Below are 25878 nucleotides of genomic sequence, written 5' to 3'. Positions count from 1 at the left end.
GCTGGCATTGCTTTCACCTTTTGAGTCTGTGTGTGTGTTTCATTGTGGTAAAATAATGAGAAGGATCACTCACTGTCACAGAATTGTGTTTGTGTATCTGTCTGTCAACACATCAGTTATACAAGCTACAGTCATGAAACTTTACAGATGTGTAGTCTAATTTAGATCAAAATGAAAAAGGAGTTTGAAGGTGGGTGTTCTCCAACACATGAGTCCTGAACACTCATATTATAAACATTACTGATTACTCATGGGTCAGAACATCAGCATGCTGATGAGGCTGGTGTGAGCCCACCCCAAACGATCTCTGACAATAATCACTACATGTTTGTAACATACATTAAAGTTTTATCACGATAAATTTCATGTTTTTGTTGTATTGGACTTTTTAATACTTGAAACTTTTTAGCTACTTGAAATTCAGACATCTCATTTCGATCGCAGATAGGGAATCCAGAGTACATAATGTATGTTTCAGGACAGCAGTATGTGAATAGGTCTTTGCAAGCAAAATAAGAGATTTTGTGTTATCTTATTGGGCAGATTTTTTCCAACGAAATAAACCACTGAACATCTTTTATTTTGCAATGACTAAAAAACAATAGCCGGTTGTTAACACTGATGACGTTAACTGCAAACCACTTTAGTACCTTTGTGTGGCACTAAGACACATATGCTGCAGATCGTGATGTATGAATTCAACAAACGAGAGGGAAACACGAGCAAAAATGTGAATGTTTAGTGCAGGAACAAAAGCATTTAGATAAAACACTGGTGCTATATCTGAATATAGCACCTATGTGTCAATCACCTCATCATCACTATAATGTATCAAACCCCAGATATCTGATTGCGGATATGAAAAAATAGTGGTATGATCTCTTGCTAGTCTCTTAGAAACAAACAAAAAGCAGGTCACTTCGTCGCAACATGCATAAGAAGGCTGTGACCATGAGTATGTGAAATCCACCAATGTAAACACTGTGGCATTATCACAGCAGAAATGAGCTTCACTTACTGTCATATACAGCTGTCTCACAACTGACAAGACTTTTCTTGAAATAAAAAAGAAATGTGTCCTGACCCTTTCCTTTCCCTCTCCATCTCCCTATCATAACTACTAACAGGTGCAAGGAATGCTGAAAGGCTAGCTGACATCTATGCAAACATCTTAACAAAGTAAGATTAAGTTTTGGCATGACAGCCACCCTCAGCCACAACAAACCCCTGGTTACAAACAAGCAAGCTGCAAATATCTTCTGCAACCAGTAAACTTTGAAATCCTATGTTGAGTTAAATGTTGCATGTTTAAGAACTGATAAATACAGTCTCATCAAGTAGTCTGACTAAAAGTTAAATCTGTTAAAATGATGAATTTAGGAAAAATAAGAGATCCGAAGAAACCAGTTTAGAAGAGTTTCTAGACCTCTAAACATTGAAACACAAACAGCTCACACTTACCAGGTTTCTTCTCAGTTATAAGCTTCATCGCAAAGTAAAATATCTGCTCACAGGTGCATACAAGGAAGTACTTGCATGAATAAAAAAGTAAAACAAGCTTTTCGGAAGATGTTTTTATATGAGGTTTCAGTACGTCTTGGATAAAGACAAAGCCAAGAAAACAACACTTTTAAACATTCTTCGCGAAACCTACAAACTTTACTAAGATGATCCTCACTGATATCAACCGAAACACTCGGTAAGTAAGGGGTGGGACTCCGGTCCATTCACCCTTCCTCTTGTAGACAAGAGTCGCGTGCTGATTGGCTGAGGCAAGCCAGGCCCACTTATCAGGAGCTCTTTCACCACCGGAAATCGACCAATCACAGCACTCCAAATGCAACCTGAGGGTCCATAAACACAAAAGGAGGTCTCCCTGACAACGGCAGACTGGTGGATTGGACAGCTCAGCTGCAGACGCAAACTGAGCCGGAAAAAAAAGGACAAGATTGGGTTCTAAAACACGGGCTGATTATAAAGCTATAATAAAGTAAACTGAGACGCAATGACAAAAATTCTATGCAGGTGTCCGAGATTTTCTCGCTGTCATTGCAACACGACACGTTTGTGTACATATAAATTGCTCAGTTGCCAGCTTGTGTAACACAAACAGCACACCGCCTCATAGCAGAGTAACGACAGCGGTTGACAGGCACTATGCCTGTGAAAGATATGTTTTACTTACGGGGTCTGTTCCGTCTCACCGACTCCGTCCTCCTACGCAGCCGGCATCTCTTGGCTGGGGACCCGTTGCATTCCGCATCCTCCCCGCGGTGCAGGTGATGCATATTTTCAAAAGTGCTGCTGTTGGCTCCGGTGCTCAATCCGAACGCATTGCTGCTGCAGCAGCTCCCGTTAGCGGCCACCACGACGTGGCTGTGGAAGCCTCTCTGGCTCTGCCCGTTGTTGACATGAAAAGGTCCCGACGCTCCTTTCTTGTCCACCGGTGACTTAGCTTTATCCATGGCAGCAGCTAGCCCAGCCTAGCCTAGCTTAGCATCTGCAGGGAACAAAGTGCAAGAGCTCAGCTGTTAGCAATGCACCCGGGCTAGTTTAGCCTAGCTAGCTAATACTAGCTCCACTGGTGAGCTCGTGAGATTGTCGTGCGACCAGCGAACGCCGTAATTTAGCCTTTTTACTCTGAGGTACCAAACAAAATATTGGGGTACATTTTTAGAATTGTGACTTTTGAAATGAAAATGCCAACAATCGCTAAAATACAGTGTGTCCTTTGAGGTCACTCGCGGTCATTTCCCCTCATTGAGATACTGGCAAGCGCAGCAGTAGCCGGCGTAAGTGTAAGTGTGTTGTTGAAGCGCTACGTCACACCAGCTCCTCCAGCCGAAGCCCGAACCCGTTCACCTCCTCCAACCGGTTTCTACTGCTTTCTGCAGTAAAACTACACCACGATTATACACTGTTATATAAAGGCATGCAAGAATGGACTCGTCCCTTGTCCCCTTCTGTGTAATGGTGAGTCGCGGCTGCTCCCCGCTGGTATATTAAACAACGCCACCAGTCCATGCAGCTGTGGGTGCTTTTATTTATAAGCGTCGCCGCTCGTTGTCATCCTCATTCCCTGCAGTCCTCTCCGCACATGATGTGCGCACAAAGCAGCCATACAGTCAATTTATTAGTCAAGAAAATGAACTATAGTAACCCTGTCGTATGAAAAGCACTTCTAGCAATAGCATCGTCTTTCTTTTAAAGGATGCCTTCTGATAGCATGCCTTTTGTTATACAGCAGAGACCTGATACCAATCAGAGACTTAGATAACAAGAGCAAAGAAGTCAAAAGACAAAGGTCAAACAACAATCCAAGCTCGACGCATGAAAAAAGTAACCAGAAGACATTTCTGTTTTTCTTTCCTGACAATTCGTTGCAAATTTTGTTGTAGCTTTCAAAGTTGAATTTATATTTATATTTATCAATAGATAATCTTACCAAAGAACTCGTTTGACATCAGCAACAATGAAGAAATTCAAAATATGAAAAACAACTATAAAATATTGTTTCACAGACTACTGCCGTTCTTTAGATGGTGAAATGACAACATATATACAGTTAAGAGATAGTGACACTGACAGAATATAATGTCACTGTTGACACTGTAAGAAACACCATTATCAAGACAATGTGTTAACAAAGACAATACTGATATGGATAAACAAAAAATTAATTCTCATTATTGGTCAATCAAATTGGAGAAAATACGTACAAAGTTAGAATTGTTCAGGGAGTCTGAAAATGCTGCAAGCCTGCGTAACTCCTGAGTAAACTGTGCTTGTCTTGTTCCAAGAGAGGAAAAATGAATGGAATTTGAACAACATACTGCTTGGTAGGCTGCATAGTGATATGGTGTTTAGCACCGTTGCCTCACAGCAATGGTTCCGGTTTCAAATCCCGGCTGGGGCCTTTTGGTGTGGAGTTTACATGTTCTACCTGTGCCATTGTGGGCTCTCCTTCGGTAACCCAGTTCTCTCCCGGAGTCCCAAAACATGCATGTTAGGTGAATTGGTGATTCTAAATTGACCATAGGGGTGAGTGTGCGTGGCCAGGTGTCTGCGTGGTCCTGTGATGGACTGGCAACCCGTCCAGCGTGTGTCCTGCCTTTCCTCAGATGGTAGCTGAGATAGGCTTCAGCCTATTTTGGTCTTGAGCAGGATAAAGTGGGCATGAAAAATTATTGAAGAACTGCTCTACACTGAAGGTAAGGTAAGATGTTTGATGAAAATATGAGTATCATCTAATCTTTTAAAGCATATTAGAGGACAAGAATTAACTCAGTAAACCAGACTTGGTATGAATCAGTTCAACATTGTTATATGTTATACATAATATATGTATCCATTTATTTGCCTGCTTAACTGGTTTTGCATCCCTTTCATTCCTGCCAGACAGTTTGAAAATGCCAAGTCTTTGTGGCATAACTCTGACAGCAAACATATCATGACTACAACTTAATACTAACCTGCACAAGAGCAGCATGAACAGAAATATGTCAATGATCTTTTCAATGTTACCAGGTTCTGCTTTAAAGGAAGAGTTCTACATTTTGAAGAATGCAATTCTTTTTGTTTTCCACCTGAGAATTTGAGAATAAAAAACCCTCAGGTGATCTGGCCCAAATGAAGTTACAGCTGTGTGAAAACATTTGGAAACCTCCAAAGGGTGTACGCCTAGTACGAATGGAGATTAATTGCTTATTGAGTTGAGTCCAAAATCACTTTTCAATTTCACATGGCTATATCATTATGGTTAATTATGTTTGCCCTGGAGCGGTTTATGATCAGAGTTCTGGATTAAACTGTCGATAAAAAGCACCACTCTCTCACAAACAGCAAGACAGACATCAAAATCAGACTGAAACAATATTTAAATGTTGTCAAGCAAAATTATTTAATCTATAGTAATGTTTGGTGTCACAACTAAATTGAAAGCACTTGACTAAAGTCGAAACAAACCTTGGATTTTAAAATAACTGACAAAATTAGTAATTCAGTCGTCTTCTTAAATGTCTGTCAGTGCATTTATACAGTGATAAAATGTTGGCATTTCAGTCGCCAAATTTAACCAATGGGTTAATTGTTAATCTTAATTAAAAAAACAACCCTTTTGACCAGAACTGTATTGAATTAAAAACTTGCAGTCATTCTAAGTCTAAGGAATATGTTGTATATGAATCCTGTTGAGCTTTGTAGTTGGAATAAAACCAAAAAAGGGCTAAGAATCATGTTACTATGGGAACCATACATTAGCTGGTGAGACAGAGAAGGCTATATATATTTCTTTTTTTTAATATTTTGTCCCAATATGACAACAAATCCATTCTATACTGCTGATATTGGTTCTACTACAAATTCAATTCAATTCAGTAACATTTTATTCATGTCTAAAGGGAAATTGTATGATAGATATATAACAGACTTGTTCAATATCCCAAAATATTAAATTAATACAATTTATAGAACTTTGACTTGGTCTGACATTTAGAGGATTTTAACGTTATTACAGGGCAGAGCTTGTGTATTTTGTGCAAATGAAGCATCAAAAGGACCAGTAAAACACTCTTTATCATGTGAGTGTGCACAGAGGAAGAAAGCCTGGCTTAACAAAGAAAGATCACAAACATCATCATTGTACCTTTTATCTCAGACAGTTTTAGTTTTTTTTCCCACCAGCTAAAACAAAGGTCTGGCTATGATGAGATCGCTTCACATATTCCACACTTCAGGACAAATTTAATATTTTGTAACTCTGAGACAGGAAGCAAAAATGTCTGAATCTTTCCCAATATGTGCTTTCAATTAATTTAATGACTGTAAAACATAGAAAAATATAATCCTTGTAAAACGTTTTGCACTCTTGAACATGATATAGGAATTCCCTTCTCCTCTTCTTAGCAAATCAGCTCATGTGCTGGGATGTTTTTAGGTGCTCTTGGACTTATTTGAGGTGACATCGAGAGCTGACCAGAAAGCTGATGTTTTGGCTCATAGTCTTTATGTGCAAACCAGTTTCCATCCATCGACTGACTACATGACATTTGTATTTATTAAATGTTCATGAACTCACATTTAATAAAATACATTTTCCTTTTCATTTAGCTCTCTGAGAAATGTGTCCTGTATAACTGGCTATCTTACATAAATTTGAATTAATGTGTTCATAGCACCTAATTCTAAAACAACTGGTATATCCAGATGTTACTTTGAATTCTTTAGATAGACTAAAGTCTGAGATCTTGTTTGACCTCCCTTCATTTTTTAATAATATTACAGACAGTGATAGCATTAGGCTGGGAGAGCTTTGTTATCCTTTATCACTGACCCATAACCAGCTTTGTGGGCATCAGTTAACATCATTTTCAAGTTCTCTGTAAGTTGCTTTGAGAAATCTGTAAAAGTCTAGTGCAATAAACTTATGAAGAATCAGATAATGCATTAACATTCCTTTAATATAAATCGCTTTATTAAGGATACTGAAAGAAAGTCAAGATTAGTCAATATTTCATCATTTCTACCAACAAATGACATGTGCTACATCGCTTCAGTGGGTGTTACAGCTGTGTTAAATCTCAGGCCACATCTGGCCTCTGTGTGATGGCCTTATTTGCAGCAATGGTGATTAAAGCACTTTGGCTAATAATGAGGTAGCGAAGGAGTTTCATCTGCAGCTGTTTGGGCTGTGACTCCGCCAGACACCCGCTGTACATCATTTGTTTAAATTCTTTCAGTTATAATGTCCAGCTCATCTCAGCACTGTCTGATCTGAGTGTTTGTTACAGAGAACAGCAGCGATAAAGTCACTTCTCTCTCTTTTTCCACAAGTCAATTCTACCAAGGAAGCTCAGTCCCATCCCAGTTGTACGCCTTTCCAGTTTTCTCGATACTTAGTGAGTTTATGATACCCATCAGGCAGCTTACTGAGTGTTCAGCACTGAACAACTTGTCTTTTGGCACGTTCCTGTGATAAGGCCGGGAGAGGTCTGTGTTAACTGTTCCTGGATGCAAGGACACACACAGCACCTGGAAACACGGAAAGAAAATAATGGCAGTAAGAGAATTAATCTCTCTGATCGGATTCAAACATGCTTTCTTTCTCTGATACTTTAGTAGAAAGATGGATGGTAGCTGTGTGAGCTCAATGCACAGCAACCTAAGAAAACACATGCACACAGATTCAGATTTCATTGCAAATAAATGATCACCTCCATAAACTGTGCATAAAGATGGACACCTTTGTGCCTTGAGGTGTAATATCACTGACATCCACTAGAGGCTGGCCCCAAAACCTCTGGCTTTACTTTTCATATGAAATACAAAGTCAGTACATTTTTCCCACAAGTCATTTCAGTGTAATTAGATGCATTCCCTCTTTGTGATAAGTGTGCCTCTGGTCTTTCTGGCAATAAGTCCATCGTAAAGCAGATACTAGGCCTCAAAGAGAGGCATGCTTTTCCTTACAGGTTTAAAGCATCACTCTCTGAAGCCACTTTCTCAAATATGGTCACTGCAAGAAACACCAGATGGTGACTGCCCAAAAGGCTTTAAAATGGCAGCTTTAATAATTGTTACCAAAGGAGATTGTCAGGTACAAACTATTGTTGGTATACCCTTAGTATTTTGCTAATTACTAGCCTGACAATTGAAGCAAACAATTTGTTGTTTAGACAGAAATTCAGCTGTTGCCACCACATCAGTGATGAGTAGGATTAGTTGTAGTAGTTGTTATTGTGGTTTCATATTTCCATTTTCTAATCCTGAATACAACACGTGTCAAAAGGTTCATTTTCTGTCATTATGGTTGATTTGAGAGTCCAAACTGTTAATCGACTGGCTTTAAAGACCTGATACCTCTACTACAAAGAAGGATGTTTGGCTTTGCAAAGTGGTATCACCATGGCAACTTATGCAGGGTACCTAACCTGCTCTGGAGCAGGTTCTGTAATAATAGTTGAATACATGTATAAGCAATGCCTCCTGACCAATCAGTTCTCTTAGAAAATGAAAAAATTAGGACTGAAGTCAGAGAGAAACTATGCTGTTTAACTTTCCCCAATAAGCATCTTTATATAAGATTTGTGAACAGAAGGAAATGGTAACTTTTAAAGATTTGAAGTTGAATAAAGTAAATGCTGTTAGTTTTTTTTAAATGTTCACTGAACTATAAACATTGGATGCCTGTCCATGTATCAAATTTGCCAAACTGCATTAAATAATATCTACACACTCATATTCTCCACAATACGTCCACTGACTGGTTTGGATCGCTTCTATATATTATACTTATATTGTTCTTTATATGGTGAAGAGATCCTTTAAAAAAAAAACAGCCAATGTTGCATCTGACAGGATTGAGACCAAACCTTTCTGACATACCTCAAAAATACACCTGCAACACAAACATTTGATAAAATACACTATCCTAAATTTAGCACAGGCCCATGGTTAATGGAAAGGTTAGGACTGCAACTTATGAGGCCATGCTTGGCTGATAAATAAGTGATACTAATAGGTTTACCACATGGGGTCTCTTTTTGATTAATATTCAAACTTTCAGGTCTTTGTGATGTCTGTGCAGGGACCCATCCTTGCCTTCTTTTCTTGTAGGTTTTGTCATATAAAAAAAATTAAAATGAAAGAATAAGTTAAAAAACAGTATTCCCAGAAACTTTTATGTTAATCTTTTCACTGTTGAAAGCATGTTTCTGTTGTATTGTTGCGACCAATTGTAGCGAGGTTGTGTATTTGTCTGTACTGTACGCATTTGAGAGACACGTGTTGTAAACTAAAGATTCTTTCTCTTGATTAGCTTGCATTTTGTCCTTCTCTCAGCCACCATAGTTGAAAGGTACTAATAATCCCACATTTCAAAGGGAAATTAAAAAGCACTAAACCGGCACTTACCTTTGGCCGACTGCGGCCCAGCTCTATAGACAAATTTCTGGTAGCCATGTTGAGAGCTGCTTTAGACATTCTGTAGCTGTACCACCCACCAAGTCCTGAGAGGTCAGAGTGGAGATTGGGAGAAAAGAAAAATCATACCACATAAGCAATCACAGCAACATGTCTTGACAGGTGAATACTTGTGAACTTGCTAATGCTTGAGCAGTGGTGTAGCCTGTATAATATGTGCACAGAAAACATCACTGTTCAGATAGATACCATTATCACCGATGGAGCCCACTTTAGCTGTGATGTTCACGATGATGCCGCTGTGCTGCTTGGCCTTCTCTGCAGGCTGTTGACCAAAACCACCACTACCCTTCTGAAGAAGGGGGGTGAAATATTTGGCCATGACCAGAGGACCCACTGTGTTGGTTGTCAAGGTGGAAATGATACCCTGAAGAGGACAAAATATGCAATTTGATTCGTAATTGAAACAACTCTCTTTTAAGGAGGTTGTAAATGGAGGAATGAGCTTGTCAGTTGATCAAAAAAATCTTTGTGATCAATGTGACTCCAGATAGCATCAGCAAAGATCAGCGAGTGGAACTTAGTCCATCTTAGTGTGGATGGACAGGACGCTGCCTGCCATAATGCTTAGTAGAGAAAGCAGGTGATCTGGTCCATTACAGAAGAAATATGCTCCTACATTTACTAACAGATGGCCCAATTGAAATGTTAGATCTTTGGACTTACAGACAATGCAAGTTACACTGACATCATTCCCATGTGATATAATAAGATGACTAACGCTCTTATTTGAGTCCTTTAGGAATTAATGGCTGATAAAAACAGAACAATCAAGCTCAACCTGTGCAGAAACATCTCTCAGACTGGTCTCTCCTTTCCCGGAAGGATGAAGCATCGCCGAGGCGTTGACGATGAGATCCAGTCGACCGAAGTTCTCCTTAACCCGCTCTGAAGCACCGCGGATGTCCTCCTCCTGGTTCACGTCCAGCTTGAGAACCGTGAGCCTGCCCGGGTGTTGGCCAACCAGGCCCCGCAGCTCCGCCGCCCCGTCTGGGTTTCGGCATGTCGCTATTACAGCAGCGAGGCTTTTATTTTTCAATATGTGTTTGCAGAATTCCAGCCCCAGTCCTCTGCCAGCACCTTGAATGAGAGCGATGGGGGCAGCCATTGTTGGTAAACGACCACTACACTTAAATGATGTAACAGTCACTGTTTGCTACAGTCACTATTTGCTGCTTTCAAGTCCCCCGGAGTTTCGTAATCTCAATAATTGAAGGGGACAAACCAGGCCTCGCCAGGTGAAAAATTTTAAAATGTTTAGTTTTATGAGATCTATGAGGTAAATCTACAAGTTAAATTTGCAAAAATATTGAAGACATTGATCCTTTCTCATGAAATCGTTAATTCTAAATTCAGTCAGGAAAACTGACGGGGGGTACTTGAAAGTAACAAGTTTCACAACAAGCAAAGTACGCCTCCTTTAGGTCGTTTTAAAGGCACTTACACAATGTTAATACTTACACGTGCCTGTTAATAAAGCGTGCATGACACCTGTGTTTTTTTTAAAAGGACACAAAGGAGAAAAATGTTATCAATTAAGGGTTGCTTAAAATTATTAATTGATGCATTATGAAGTGAAAATAGTTAAAATTAAAAACAAAAAAATTGCAATAAAAGAATTAAAGTCTTCTGAAATAATTGAGCTAATCTAACTGGTATTATAATATAATAATAAGTGATAAGATTAAAGTCCCCTAGAATAAACAGTTTGCTTCAAGTATATAATTGTTGAACTATATCAAGTATATACCTACCTATGGCGTTGCATATAACAGCCCAGTAGATGGCGGTAGTGGGATAATAATCCCTCACTGAAAGAAAAAGAAAAAGTTTAGATGGTCACAGTATATATATGAATCATGAATACAGTTCTGAGTATACAAACATAAAAAGCAAATCATTTTAATATTTTTAGATATATTATTAATAAATAAACAAAACACTTAAAAAAGAAGGAAATAAGTAATAAACGAGCGACTGTATCCAACGAAGAAGTCGGTTCCCTAGCGACCAATGAAGGTGTAGCGTCTGTTAGCAAGCTAGTTGATCGGCTAACATATGGGCTTTGTCACTCTAAACAGCATATAAATGCCGCTAAAAAGAAGAGGACCGTTGCAGCTCATCCAGGGAGAAGCGGACGAAGTCAAAAGACAGGTTTGTTTAAGGATGGCGCCAACATTTGTGCATGTGTTTGTACAGAAGCGTAACCGATAGTAAAACGTCTTAAGTTGCAGTTGTAGCTCAAACTGTGACACAAACCGATCACTTTCCAAATTTAGTGGTCCTAAATCTTGCTTTGTCCACTTGTAAAGTAAACTCGTTATTGATGAGGGGCGAGCTAGTATAACTGTCAAACGGTAAAGACTGAGAATATCCTTTAAAAAAAAGTTGTTTTACAGAATAAACACGAGGATAGGCATTACGACTTCTTTATTGAAATACTGATATGCGAAGCTGAGTCTGGCCTGCAGCCTTGATGCTATGGTGTTTAACTTCCTTTTGGCTAGACAGCAAAAGACACGAGTGCACTCTGTAAATTGCACTTATTTTTGCCACAGATTTGCTGCATGAATCAAGATTTACACTGTGAAATGTACTTAAAGTAGTTAATCCCTAGTGCAATCAACCTCAGCTGCACTCAACTTTTTCCTCTGAAACAGGTTGACAGTCTGGTGAAAGATGTGCAGAGTCAGGTTGAATCTAATGAAGAGGCATTTCGAAGGTAAATATCACTGACTGGGGAGCAGCTGTGATTCCTAAACTTCTACCATCGCTGTAGCTATAACTAAGACCAGGACATTAATCTTGACTACCAGTGGAACCTGCTTTTCTTTTGGTTCCTTTTTCTCTCCGGTTAGAATTTAGTTGGTCTTGATTGCCTTTTTAATGTAATGTTTAAGATTTCAGTTTTTGATAAGATGTCAATGTCCCAACAGATGTCAAGAGTTGCAGATATCTGCAGAGAAAACATTAAAGTCACTGCAAAAACTGACAAAGGTTAGTGCTTCACTGTCAGTAGGATGTCAAAGAAACATTCACTCAAGCCTGTATTTGCAATTATTCCATTAAAGAATAAGAAGGACTCCTAACCTCGGAGTCCTCTTTGAACTTGGAGTCACTTTTATACGAAATGTAAAGACACATGTGATGCAAATACTAATGAAAGGCAGGAAATGGGAAACTTTTCTTTGGAGGGACACAGATCGGATCTTATGTGTGTTTTAGTCTACAGGTGAGAGAGGAGACCTGGGTTGTGGCTGGGCCTTCCATTAAACTTAAACTTTAATGATCTCTATTGAGTGAATGGGCATTATGTATGACTAATATTCAAAAGTCTATTTCAGTTACAATGGAGTTGTAAAGTTGCTATCAACGTTATTTGTTATTGAAAAGTATTAACACTTTCTTATACGAATTGTTGAGCAATAAATGAAATTCAGTTTTTTAAACTGACAGACCAACAGCATATGTCTCAGTAATGTCACAGTACACCAGTCTAAACTGATGCCTAAGCTAAAGTCATAACATGCTGCTTTGTTTTCTAGGCTGATGAGCTGGCTCCTGTGGGGAACTATGATCAAAGAAAACAGGAAGTGGAGAGACGACTGCAAAATATCTTGGAGCGTCTTCACACACTTGCTCTGGAGATCTCACCTCCAGGACCCAGCAAAGAAGCAGGGTGAGAACCTGTGTGTTCGCTGCAAATGAGAAAAAAAGGCACTAAAGTTTATGGTGCCTTCTCAGTTACACAGCATCTCTTTTTTTTTTATCCAGAGACATTAGTTGTGTTTCCTGCTGCAGAGTATCAAAAGTTTAATGCATTTTTTATCCTTTTTACAGCACCGACCTTAGTAAAATGTGAAATTCCCTAATTTTAAGTTTGTTGAGGAAACCTGATAAAACAAAACCTGATTTAAAAAAAAAACCCTGGAACTATAGTCTGACACCTGTGTCTTGATTCACAGCAATATTTTCAAGGAAGATGATGGTCAAGATGGTGTTGATGAAGATGACGACGAAGACAGAAGTGGTGATGATGATGATGATGATGATGATGATGATGATGACGATGATGATGAAGATGGGAGCAGGGCTGTAAAGCCACCATCTCAATCTGACCCGCAAATCTACACAGTCCTCAGTGATTTCAAAGGAGAGCAGGAAGGAGATTTGACTACTCAGGTGAATTACTTCATGTTTCAGAGACACCAGTAGAACACAAAAGGACTATATGTCAGTAACATGCAGTGGTATGTAAAGGTGGAACTATTTTTGCCAAAGGATTTGCTTATATATTTAAAGAAGTGGCACAGTAAGTGCGAAGCTCAGGTATAATTACTGTGGAACAGTAAGAGCTGTTCCCTGCCACAACCAGAATGTCCTTTCAAAATATTTCTCTTTAACACTTGAGAATGGGATTGTATTATACAGTATTTAGTTTAAACAGAAAATGGTGCTTTAGCCATTCAGACTGGCTACAGTCCGGCAGTTAGAATTGAAATTTCATGCTTAATGGAAAGGAAGCAGAAATATGTCACAGAAGTTTGTCATATATGTAAATTTCATTAAAATCTTGCCTTTGGTGTGTATGGCAGATATCATCATGCCATCTGTAGGCATGCGATTATTTGGAATAGGACATGTAAATTGTATTGTAGTTTATATGATTTTCATGTGCTTTACTTGAAACCATTGGGAAATAAAAAAATAAATCAGAAGTCTGTTTGTTACTAATTTGCCACTAATGTTGAGATGTGTTTCTGTTTCAGAGGGGGGACGTATTGAGGATAATCAGGAAGACAGCAGATGGATGGTGGCTGGCTGAGGACACCAAAGGCAACAGAGGAGTGGTTCCAAAAACCTTCCTTAAGGTACAAAGACTGCATCACATTCAAACATTCAATACTTTAAATGGGGCTGCATTGTGGTTGGTGATTAGCACCGTCGCCTCACAGAAAGAGGGTTCCTGGTTTGAATCCTGGGGCCTTTCTGTGTGGAGTTTGCATGTTCTCCCCGTGTATGCGTCGATTCTCTCCGGGTACTCCGGCTTTCTCCCATCGCTCAAAAAAATGCATGTTAGATTAATTGGTGACTCTAGAATTGACCCTAGTTGGTGAGTGTGATCGTGGATGGTTGTACGTCTCTGTGTGGCCCTGTGATGGAGTGGCATGCACTCTGCCTCCCGCCCAATGGCAGCTGGGATAGGCTTCAGCCCCCCCACGACCCTGAGTTGGTTTCAGCACGTATAGAAAATGAATAGATGGAATACTTACAATACAAAATATCCAGTGACATTTAAAGTATAAACATGATTAGGGACATTAAATTACAACCAACTGTGGTGGATGTAAGATGCCCTAAATTTCTTCATATTTGAGCAAAGATACATTCACAAACAAACTGGCCTCTCTAGTGTCTGTTTTATGTATTGTTTCTCTATTCTGTGTTAGTCTGGCTCTGGCGTTGATGATGAGGATAAAGATGATGATGAAGATGATGATGACGAGGATGATGATGATGAAAATGAAGAGTCGGAAGATGAAGATGGTGAAGAGCCGATGGACAGTCAAGAAAAACAGAGGTTCAACATTTTGACCCTTCAGTTTAATCGCATGAAGCTTCCTGATTTGTTTCTGTTCACATTAGTAAAGGTACCAGTTCAAAAGGACTTCAGTCAGTCAAAACACCAATAAAACCAGTAGAAATCCTTTTTTCATGTGTAATTTATTAATACATCTGTCACAGCAGTGCCTCCAACTGGTCGATTCTCAGAAAGGCTCTCACTGAGGTAAACCCACTGTGCAAACTCCACAGTTCTAATCACTAGAAATAGCGCTACTGATAATTTTTTATGCAAAGAAATATTTAATTCACAATTATACAAGTTTTCTAGAGTATATTTACGACTTTCGGTGTCTTTGTGTGTATGACAGATTGATGCAACAGATGTGCTGTCAGCCATGGGAGCGATACCTTCAGGATTCAGACCATCAACTCTCACTAAACTGCTGGTGGAAGAAGGTCATTATACAGATGTTGTGTGTGTACGCGTGTGTGTGTGTGTGTGTGTGTGTGTGTGTGTGTGAAAGAGAGATGTGTTGTCTTTAAATAGAAACAGACAGGTTCAAATTTGAATGCAATTACACTTACTGGTACTGATTACAGCCGAACTCCTTAACTGTTGCCTAAGAAAATGTTACAGGTTGAATAAGTGTCATAGGGCAACAATAAATCGTAGCTTCTTATTATGAGTAATACTGAGTCAGTGACTCTCTTGATTCAGATCACAATCAAATCAAATCAACACTCCTTTGGTTTGCTAGTTTTGACTAACCAAGAGCCAAAAACCCACAAATTTAATATCGGCAAAGAGAACCAGCAAATTGTCACGTGTGATACTGAAATTTGAAGGTTTTGCATTTATTTTTGAAAAAAATGAAGGCAAAGAGGGACTTATTAGCCGTTTAACTACATTTCTGCATGAATGAACATGAGGCTCTGAATACGAAAATGACACCTAAAACCTAAAAAGCTTTCTCCACTAAGACCCCCAGGCATCCCTCGGTGAGGGGACAAGCATGCTTGTGTTGCATAATTTCATTGTGTTAAACTGCAGTTTTTGTCATGTACAAGAATTTGACAAACTGCCACAACACAGTATAGACTTCAGCACAATCCCTGCAACAGCCTCCGTAGGTACAGAGAGCAGAGAGCTGTTGTCATTTTTACTGCTGTAGTTTGTGTTTTTTGTAAAGTATACTGAATTGTGATATAGGACATGCGAGATTTTGTTCATCCCATGTATGTGTATTGCATTAGTTATGTTGGTGATATTACTTCATTTCTGTTTTACAGTTGAAATATGTGGGCTGCCACTCACTGTTGCTTCTTTGTGTGCTTAAAAGACAAAGCTGTCACCGTTTGTGTCCCGTTACAGGCGTAACATACAGAGGAAGTCACTATATTCAGCCTGAGCTCAGCCAATCACAGCTCTCCTTTAAAGACCTCTTTCTGGACCCTGACACTGGCAGAGTGAGTGTGTTCCTCTGAAAATGAGTGTGTTTATTAGTGTAATGAAAGCATAGTGTTTAACAAAGATAATGCAAAAGTGCAGGGCATCCTCCTATGAATATACTTTATAAATAACTTGTGAGTCTCCTGTCATGCAGGTTCGGGCTCGCCAGGTCAGAACTTGTGTTTGTTACACATTGTGGAGTTGCAGGATGATTCCCACTCCTGGAGTTGGAGTTCAGGTCCTCAGCAGGCACATCCGCCTCTGTGCCTTTGATGGAGTTCAGGTATAAGGGATGCCTCGGTTATGTATACAGCCTTTTTCTTCCTGTTTTTCTGTACCTCCTCATGTCTCAGTAGAGTGGAAACAGTTGAATACACTTTTTTATTTCTCACCTCAGCTGCACTTGTGTTCCAGGTGTTGAGTAACATCCACACAGTTCGGGCAGCTTACAACTCCAAGAGCCCAAAGACCTGGAGCTTCTCTCCGAGGGTATGAGGACACTCCGGCTACTTTCCTTACGAAATCATGAACACTGAATTACAAACACTTGTCTTGCTCAAACTCTGATCGCTGTACTGAGCTGCATTGTCACGATGGTGTGTGTTTATTTGTCTTATTGTCCAGACGACTGGCATCCTGCCAACCCTCCTGGATGGAGACTTTTTCCTGCGTTGCAACTCTTCATCTCCTAACCTCGGAGTCCTCTTTGAACTTGGAGTCACTTTTATACGAAATGTAAAGACACATGTGATGCAAATACTAATGAAAGGCAGGAAATGGGAAACTTTTCTTTGGAGGGACACAGATCGGATCTTATGTGTGTTTTAGTCTACAGGTGAGAGAGGAGACCTGAGCTGTGGCTGGGCCTTCCTAAAATTGCTTGATGACGCTGGAAATCCACTCCAGAACAGGTGCATACACTAAACGACTTGCACAAAGAAGTATCTGTAAATGAAGGGAAAATGAAAGAATCAAGAAAAACGTAACCTAGCACAGCTACATACACTGGATATCTATCATAAGTGCAAAAGAAGAGCTCATATCAATAATATGTCACTTGATATTTAAAAATAATATATATCTAAAATCTAATCTTGTGCTTATAGGACCTATGAGGTGCCAGTGAATGGTGGCACTCCCTATGAGAAGGATGTGTTGGTGGAGGCATCAGTTAACAGAGGATGTAAGAGGGATTGTGTCAACTTTGACTTTATTACATGATGTTCAAAAGGAAAACTGGAGCGATGGGTTTAAATTGCGTCTCTTCTCCCCAGCTCCTGGTGGTGTTTTCCAGCAGATGCTTCAGGCCAGACGGCAGCCCAAACTGATCGTTAAGCTCAGATCAGCCAGCAGCCGGACCAGAACGCAGCTCAGGTAGGAGGATCAGTGAGAAAAGTCACAGAGCTTGAACACATGCAGTGGATTATGTGATCTAATTCCATATCAATAAATAGTTCCAAGATTTAGTCAAACACTTTCCCGGCTCCCTGAGGTGCATAAGTGCGTAGTGCTAGCAGAAAGCTTTTAGACCTCAGAAGGCTTTACACATTATGTTGCTTCAGACACATCTTGAAATAGATTCAGTTGAATTTTTAAAATCAGTAAATACACGGTTATCAACATTGAAAGCAACTCATGCTATTTAGTCAATTTATTACAAGACAGAAATGTTGATGTGTGTATGGATTCAGACTTTATGTTGCTTTGGTAGTAGTGGCAGCCTCAAGACTTCTTATTATAGGAATGCCTCTTGAGCCAAATGGATTCAGTGACTTTTTTTTTTTTTTTTTTTAACAAATTCAAGTGAAGATATCCTGATAAAAGCAGGATACACCAGAGCGCCGGTCAGTCCTTTTACAGCAGATATAAAAAGGACCTGAAAGCTCTCTGTCGGCAGTGTAGATTCGTGACAAAGGCCTTTTCCTCTTCAGTCTCCTTCCAGACACTCTCCTGCACTGCCTGAGCTGCGTCCACCTGCTGGCTCTGCACCGGCAGCTGCTGGCCGACACGCTGCTGATGGACAGGCCGACCATGCAGAATGCAGGTAACACTCAACTTCTGCGCTACTTACCGAATCCAAAAAGTTTTAAGACAGATTTCTATTTCCACATTTATCTTTGTTTAAGATCTGATATGCAGTCCGGTGCTTTCAACCTTTCCTGTGCTGCTGGACCAGACAGATCTACTGGATGCTCTCAGGGTATGAAAGGAGGGCTTTGTTTTCATGTTTATTATGAACTGTCTTTAAATCAGAATTAGTTTAGCTGTGTTATTTCTGAATTGCATTAGCAGGTTTTGAGTTGTTGTTAATTTTTTGTAAAAACATGTTTGGGAAAAGTTAGAATCTTGTGATACAGACTTTAAATGACAGGATCAACAAAACAACCTCATGCAGTCTTTGTGTTTTCTTTCAGAGTGCCTGGCTGGAGGCTGAGACCAACATGAGCAGAGCACAGAAGGTCTGTGGCTATACTTGAGTCACTTATAAGTAATGTATAGCACTGAAACTGAAAATGAATGTAAGTCAGTGCAATGACATCTGAAGTGTTGGAAACCCAGCCTTGTGTGTGTAATAGCAGAACAGGCCTGCAGAGGATGCTGTCAGTATGAGGAATGAAGTGTCTTTTCTGTTTGGCAAAATTGAAAATGCTTTTGTGTGAGTGGATATAAACTGTTGCTTGCTCTGTGTGTCTTTGCAGAAAGACTTGTCATATCTGAAACAGGAGTTTATTAAAGTCTACATGTCATCCGTATACTTCCTCCTCCACTCTCCCTCGCTGCCTGGTTATCGCTGGGCAGATCCACCCTCAGAGGAGCAGAGGGCCAGAGTCATCTTCGCCACCTTAGAGGCTCTCAAAAACCACCAACATACCACCGGCCAGTCTGGAAGTCCGGATGTCTTTTTTGACTCAACGTATCCCCATCTGGGTTTTGACGTCACAGAACTGAGCTTTGATCTCCTCCGTATGTCACGGTGACATAACGTCACCCATCACAGCAAAGTGCCGTTTGATTAGAATGAATTGATCTCAAAGTCAACTTTAATGTTTCATGTTGTCGCTTTGGTTCGCTTTACAAGTTTAATTTAATTCTGAAATGTGCCGATAAAACATTTTAGATATGTTAAGGATGAGACTGACAATACTTTATATTTATATTGTGGTTAAAAAAAAAAATCCCATAAAACCAGTGTTGAGTCTAAATTCACAATAATTTCTGCTGTCCTCTGTCCAATAGATCATGAAGAAATAGTTACACTTCTTTAAAAATGTCTTATAAAGTAGCAGCTCTCCCACAAGAACTTTGGGGCTCATTCATTAGTTTTTGGTCAACAGAAAGACCTTGATTAAATGACACTTAAGATATGAAGGGGCAACTCTTTGATGGGTTTGATCAATTCTTCATCAGCTCTCCAGTTAATTTATTGAAAATAATAGAAATGACACTGATTATGATTAAAAAAAAAATGTATTTTAATGCTTAATCATAAGTTCCACTATGCTCTTCTTAAAGTTTCAGTAAAAAGTAACATTATTTCTTTTGTAATAAACTTTCTATTAGCATATGTTGATTTTACATGAGCTGAATTTTCTGCTGTGTCATCTAACTGGTCACTGAGAAGCTGCGCTCATTTCCGCCCATGCATTCAACATCAGTCAGGTGTGAGTGTTTGTGTGTGTGGTGTAGAGTTACAGGATATCAGAGCAGTGTTTAGGGTTAATAATTACGGGTTTTTTTTTAGCCTGGTATAAAAGAACATGAGTAGTGGAAGGTTGGGTCAGATGGCTGTGGTTTCACATCTGAAGTTATTTCTCATCCTCAACATGTACAATATGTTGAAATGTTCAAAGATACTTTATTTTCCATAAATATGTCGTTGCTTAGACTTTGAAAAATATTTATTCACAAGAATAAGAATTCAAACATTGAGCCTTAATAAACTGACATGCACTGTTCCCATGATAATGTAAAAAGTCCCAGAGATTTTATTCTAAAGAGCTGGTCAAATCTTTTCACCTCTAAACACAATTGTGATGTCTTTTCATTTGACCCTTGCAAGAAAGGAAAAAGGTTAATTTCCTAAATTTTAAACTGGTACTTAAAAAAACTCAAATTCTCAACCCGTTCACATATTTGTAGTTGATATGTGGTCCAACTAAAAGCATTTGTGCTCCTCTTAGCTTTCAAAATGCTCCTGATTCTTCGAATTAACACGTTTATTGCAGAACTTCAAGCAGCCTCTTGTTCATCTGAAGAGAGGCTAAAATGTCCTCATGCCTATTATCATACCTCCATGTCTGCAGTATAAAGCTTTAAGTGGTTTTCCTGAGTGTGTACAGGCACACACACAAACTTACTGAGTCTTTATGTGGTTCAGTGTTTGCAGGTGAATCATATTTCACATCCTGTATTTCCACATTCCAGCGCTGTTGCTGTGGTGACTGTATGCTGCACATGGCGACCGGGAGAGTTGTATTGTTTGGATAAAACTGCAATGATATCTGCACCAACTTTAACTGAGATACATGTTTAGTATTGGATATGCATTGCTTGTGCCTTGGATGTAAAAATTCTTGATGATAAAAATGACTCAAGTGAAAACTGAGCAAAACAAAGAAAAGGTGTGTTGGTATGAATGACTGACATGATACGTGCAGGGTCTAATACCAAAGAGCAATTAGCCTTATTCAAATAATAAACCACTAGTTCAATGACTAGTAAAATCAATCTTGTATAATTTATTATCCCATTACATTTGCTTTAAGCTCAAATCTACAAATCATAAAAAACAAGTCGTACAACACCATGTGCATCGTAAGTTAGCAAATGCAATTCAGATTTAGGATGCTTTACAATGATAGGTTTTGAAAAAGCACATATAATATATAATGATATCGATGGACAGTAGAACCAAATCCATCTACTTTGCAGCATGTTGAAATATGGTTTACAATAACTCCAAAACAGGTTTACAAATAAACTGCTTTGATTCGCACAGGCGGAAAAAGAAGGCACACCCTATCTCAGCTCTAAGGTTTTACATATTAGGACTTAAAAAGAAAGTAATTAGGTCCTGAAAGAAGATAGAATATGTAAGAACTGCGTTTTACAGGGACCTGTTCAAGTTTGTTAAAGGGTTGTTTAACCAGGAAAAGGGAGGGCAGCTTAAAGCATCAAAGTCAGAGGTGGAAGACTTATCTAAGAAATACATTTTCAGATCTTGAGCAGTGTAGAGTAGTAGGCCTTCCACCTGACATGCCACCATTAGGAGAGATAGCTCATAAGATGACTTAGAGAATATCCACAAAAGTTGATATTAGCAGCTTGTACTTGTTTGTTCTAAAGGAATTACACTGATAACTATGCATAACTGAAAAGGTGAATAAATGTGTTTACTTCAAGTCAGATTTTCAAAGGCAGCCCCTCTGCCAGCCATTGAATATTTGATTTTTGTTAGAAGAATGATACTTTCGTACAGACAGGAAACCTGACTGTAGATGGGCTATTGTGATCTGGTAATGTTGAGACATTCTCACCCAGTTCTCTCTGTGCCCCAGGACACCTATTGTGTGTTAGGAGGGGGAAGAGGAGGAAGAGGGGGAGCAAGCTGGGCAAGAAAGTGGGAGGTTCCAGTGACCAGTTTTATGCTGGAAAGATGATCCAGGAGGCTGGGACTGGCTAACATCTACCAATTTAAAGCCATGTTATTGTTAAGATAATCCATAAACAAAGTACTAAAGAAAGGGAACTTAAACTTAGTGAAAAGTTGTGAAATCCTATAAAATGTGACATGTTGAATATGTTGATCATCCATCCATCCATCCATCCATCCATTTTCTATACCAGCTTAATCCGTCGATCAGGTCGCTGGGGGGGCTGGAGCCGATTCCAGTGGTCATCGGGCGAGAGGCGGGGTACACCCTGGACAGGTGGCCAGTCCATCACAGGGCCACACAGAGACCAACGAGACAAACAACCACACACGCACTCCTAAGGACAATTTTAGAGTCACCAATTAACCTAACATACATGTTTTTGTTCCTGTCTTCATCACATTACATTGCTTAACGCTTATCTGACATGCAGGGTGATCATTTGTATAGAACCAGCTGAGAAACTGTCGGTGAAAACTGTTAAGAAAAAAGTTGGAACTTTCAAAAAGCACAAAAAAATAAGTTAAATAAGTTAAGGAAATAAGTTAGATGAATTGTCTGTCTATCAAAACAACTTCCAATGCAGCCACATACAGTCTTCGGGGTGCCCTGAAATCCTAAAATGAACACTGAAAGAGCAAAAGAAACTCTATTTCACAAAACACAAAAACCTTCCACAAAAGAAGGTTCACAGAGAAGGTAGGGACAACAGCTTTTGCTTATGATTGGACATGGTTCCACCTGTCCTCTTATACTTATACTTTTTTTAAGCAATTTTTGTCATTGCGCTCCATCTATTACAACTCAATGGTGAAATTTGCATTAGATTTGCAGCTTCTGACATTTCTGTTTAGGGAAAAGACAGAAAAAGATAATTCTACAAGTGTTTCTAAGTACTATGTAGAAGGCATAGATTTGAACCTTCACAGGTGTTTTCAGTTTAAGGGGACTGAGAAGAGATATATTCACCACAAACTGAAAGCGCCACTCCATAAACAGGATGCTGATTGGTTCGACACAATATGCTTTAGATGTGAAAATATAACTTGAAACCTGGCAGTTGGATTATTTCATGGTTGTGATCTTTCGAGGATCCAGCTACCTTGCAAAGTACATTTTCTATATAGTTTATGTGAGTTTGCATTGTTTGTTCATTACAATGGAACGTACATCTAAACCACCGCCAATTAATGCTTCTGAGCTGTTAGTAAAGCACTTGTTAGTAAAGTAAATGTTAGTAAAGGTCAGCCAGAGAGCAGATCCCCCAGAGCTCACAAGACTCAGTAGAGCAGACACGTGAACAAAAGAGGCTTGGTCCATCAAGTTAACATGCAGTGGGTGGAACCATTGCATTGATGCTTATCTTTAGGTCAGAGTTTAAACTGCAGTAGGATGAAGTCTTGAATCACGTTAATTTTTCTCTTTTTATGGGTAAAAACTATTTGATCACTTCAATGGAGTCAAAACAGAACACACTCTTGTTCACGGCTGGTATGTGAGTTACAGTGTGTAACTACACCCAGCGCTGACAAATGTCTTTTGTATTTATAGAGCTTGTAGGGGTTCCCATGGAAGTGTTTGTATGTGTGTGTGCCTTGTAACCAGATCCAAAACCAAGAAGCTAGTAAGAGGTGTGTCTCTGAACACTGCTTGTTTTGTTGTGTGCGTTTGTCTGGTGATAAAGACAAGCTCAGGACAGTTTTACATTTTATGACAAGAGAAAATAAGCCTTTGAACATTCCAGGGATGAGTTTGCAGGCTCATATAGTAGAAATGTTTGCTGCAAACACTGTTATTTGTTGGACCAAATCAACATACAGCATCTTTAAGTGCTTTGTATGAAAAGCATGTGAAGACTTTAATTCCTACACCTTTGGTTGGAGATAAGTTACTCACGTTGCTTTAGGAAATATTGGAACCCCTGAACCAGTTTTACAAGCTGCTTTTAGACCCGTCTACACTTAGTCCTCCCATTTATTCTCAGCTGGACTCCTGAGCAGATTCCAACTCTCTCCAAAGGGTTTCAGTGGGATCTTTTCTGTTAAACTATCTTTTTGTGCTATTCGATGTGTGTAACATTTCATTGTTCAGCTGAGAGACCAAAGTTATTTTCCTCAAACCTTGTGTTCTCACACAGGTGACACATTTTCACTTCAAATTGAACTAATCTTCTGATTTAATCATTTAATTTAATTTATACATTCACTGCATCTGGTGTCATAAACAGCAAAGGGGCCTCAGAGCATTATGGAAACTCTACCATGTTTTACTGTCAGTAAAACGGCCTTCATTTATTTTGTTTACAACATGATGCACAGCATTTCAATAGTTTCCACTATGGTTTCTTCTGCACAATAACACATTATGGCTTGACTTTTTGGGCTTTTCAACAGAGGAGTTCCCCTTCAACCAGATGTGGCTCTACTTAGATTGGCTTAGAGGCTGAAACCAACACTTCAGATTACTCTAGGTCAGACTGCAGCTCTTTAGATGTCTTGCATGATCTTTTTCTTCACAATTTGCACCAGCCTCCAACAACTTCTTTTCATTAAGTTTCCTTCTTATTTTCACTTTCTGGAAATATATTCCTTGTTTTATGACTGTGAAACTCCTTTATCACAAACTGTTGAAACTGGAGTTTTAAGACCTTTCGTGACTGCCTTGCCTTGCAGCCTTTGGAATGATGTTTGATAAAAATATTTCTCATGCTCTCAGAAGTGCCCTCTCCACTGCTGTAAATAAGATAAAAACACACTTCTTATTGATTAAAAAAGCACAACTGAATGGTTAATTCAGCTCATGTTTCAGCTGAAGTTGGGATGAATCTTTTCTTTTCTTTTGTTGGAAAGGCTAATTTAATTGAATCAAAAGGCTCAATATTTGTGTCCAGGGTATATTTTAGTTTGTAATTTTCATTTGGTTTTTAGTTTTTTAACATGAAAGCCATCTTTTTAAGCTTTTGATGGAAAGTCAATAATAAACTTCTTTCTCATAAGCACAGTAAAACAAGTTTACTTTTAGTCCTCCATATAAAAGTTAAAGATTAATTGTTAGTTTTTCATACTTAAATTAAGTTTGCACAGTGTTGCACAAGAGGCATAAAGCAGGGATACAGTGCATGTAATAAAGTGCACTCCGTTTTACAACAGGCATGATATGCATTGTGCAAATAAAGAATATACATTAAGTATAAACACAGAGATAGCAATTACATTATGTTAATTTCAGAAGCAACTATATCATGTCATGTATTTTGATAAAGAAGTTATGAATTATGATGATCAAGGCTTTAGTAGTGAAATACAAATACCCTATTTTCTATGTTTTGTTTCTATATCACTGATAATGCTGTTTATTTCAGAGTATTTCTACATCCAACACAAACATGCAGCCATTTATATCTGGTGATTTGCATCCCGGATCTTTGGCAGAGATTACTATTATATCCCTCCAAATTAAGTGAGATGGATAAACTTTCACTTCTAACAAACTCCTGTTGCAGCTGCTGACAACAACGGGAAGGACAAAGTGGTCCTGCCTCCTACCCTTGTATAGAAACACCAAATGTAAGCACCTCGGTGAACTGGGGGCTTTCTACAGACATGTTGGTTTGACAGGATCTTATCACCAGCAACCCTTGCTCCATGTAGACTTGTTGGTGTGGCTGACTTTAAGCTTTGTAGCAACACAGGAGGGTCTCCAAACACATTTTAGTGGCCCTATCAGATGGACAGGTTGACTCAGGGTGTGTCAGCACCAACAGAACAAAGCCAGTTTCGCTCACTGAAAGAGAGAGCCTGGACTTTGAAAGCAAGAAAACCGCTCTTACAGAGTGATTCACTTGATATTAAATTATCAGGGTAATTAAGTTGGTTCGTCATTGACACAAGTCATACGTGTATGTCTCAAGAAACCAGCCCTCCTTTGAGAGCTACTGAACTATGAAAAGTCTTTCAGTGTGCCAAAAGGTGATCACTCATGATAATGAAGTGAAGGATATGTTTTTTAGTTCTATGATTACAAGTAATTTACAGTTAACAGTCCCACTTTTTAAAATAATTTCTCATATGTCACCAACTTTTTTATGGACTCGCAGTTTGAGACACCAAGTGTAGACTTTCTCCTTTTCAAAACTCCACTGACTTGAGCTGTGTAGTTATCAGGAAAAGAGAAGTAAAGAGAGAATATTTCAGAATATTCAATATTTCAAAGAGAGAAAAATTCAAGGAT

At 39.0% G+C, this 25878-nt stretch overlaps 3 protein-coding genes across 7 annotated transcripts in view; 1 reads left to right on the top strand and 2 right to left on the bottom strand.

The window, feature by feature from the left end:
* The window catches only part of pank1a (pantothenate kinase 1a), a 225008-nt gene extending 221897 nt beyond the window's left edge, over positions 1-3111 (bottom strand). For 2 of the 3 annotated variants that reach the window (XR_011917005.1, XM_072390648.1), the window contains exon 1: positions 2186-3111. Coding sequence is in view for 2 of the 3 variants with exons in the window: in XM_072390648.1 (XP_072246749.1) it covers positions 2186-2465 (280 nt within the window). In the remaining variant the exon portion in view is untranslated. Of the gene's footprint in view, positions 1-1461; positions 1719-2185 lie in introns of those variants that run through there. The other variant, XM_072390649.1, reaches the window with a different exon arrangement.
* Positions 3112-6450: 3339 nt separating this feature from the next.
* On the bottom strand, positions 6451-10146 carry LOC140312820 (C-signal). Its single transcript, XM_072390645.1, has 4 exons — positions 9761-10146; positions 9169-9346; positions 8911-9005; positions 6451-7029 (listed from the first exon to the last, which is right to left on the bottom strand). Exons 1-4 carry the CDS (start codon positions 10085-10087, stop codon positions 6838-6840), a joined length of 792 nt encoding a protein of 263 aa, XP_072246746.1. The 5' UTR covers positions 10088-10146; the 3' UTR covers positions 6451-6837.
* nphp1 (nephronophthisis 1) lies at positions 10003-20633 on the top strand. 3 transcript variants are annotated; one of them, XM_072390643.1, is made up of 21 exons: positions 10003-10092; positions 11061-11133; positions 11640-11701; positions 11916-11976; positions 12525-12658; positions 12945-13161; positions 13749-13850; positions 14430-14560; positions 14725-14767; positions 14913-15000; positions 15917-16011; positions 16149-16277; positions 16409-16483; positions 16619-16729; positions 16823-16905; positions 17101-17177; positions 17269-17368; positions 17926-18038; positions 18121-18194; positions 18409-18453; positions 18694-20632. In XM_072390643.1, exons 2-21 carry the CDS (start codon positions 11068-11070, stop codon positions 18970-18972), a joined length of 2085 nt encoding a protein of 694 aa, XP_072246744.1. In that variant the 5' UTR covers positions 10003-10092; positions 11061-11067; the 3' UTR covers positions 18973-20632. The 3 variants fall into 3 exon arrangements, with proteins under 3 accessions (XP_072246744.1, XP_072246745.1, XP_072246743.1); XM_072390644.1 differs by lacking the exon at positions 10003-10092 and having other exon boundaries at positions 10201-11133; positions 14728-14767; positions 18694-20633; XM_072390642.1 differs by lacking the exon at positions 10003-10092 and having other exon boundaries at positions 10201-11133.
* Positions 20634-25878: the final 5245 nt, after the last annotated feature.

The sequence above is a fragment of the Leuresthes tenuis genome, unplaced genomic scaffold, assembly GCF_036924035.1.
Source record: "Leuresthes tenuis unplaced genomic scaffold, fLeuTen1.0.hap1 SCAF_8, whole genome shotgun sequence".
Classification (NCBI taxonomy): domain Eukaryota; kingdom Metazoa; phylum Chordata; class Actinopteri; order Atheriniformes; family Atherinopsidae; genus Leuresthes; species Leuresthes tenuis.
Note: the sequence above shows the minus strand (reverse complement) of the source record. Positions and strands in the feature narration are given on the sequence as shown.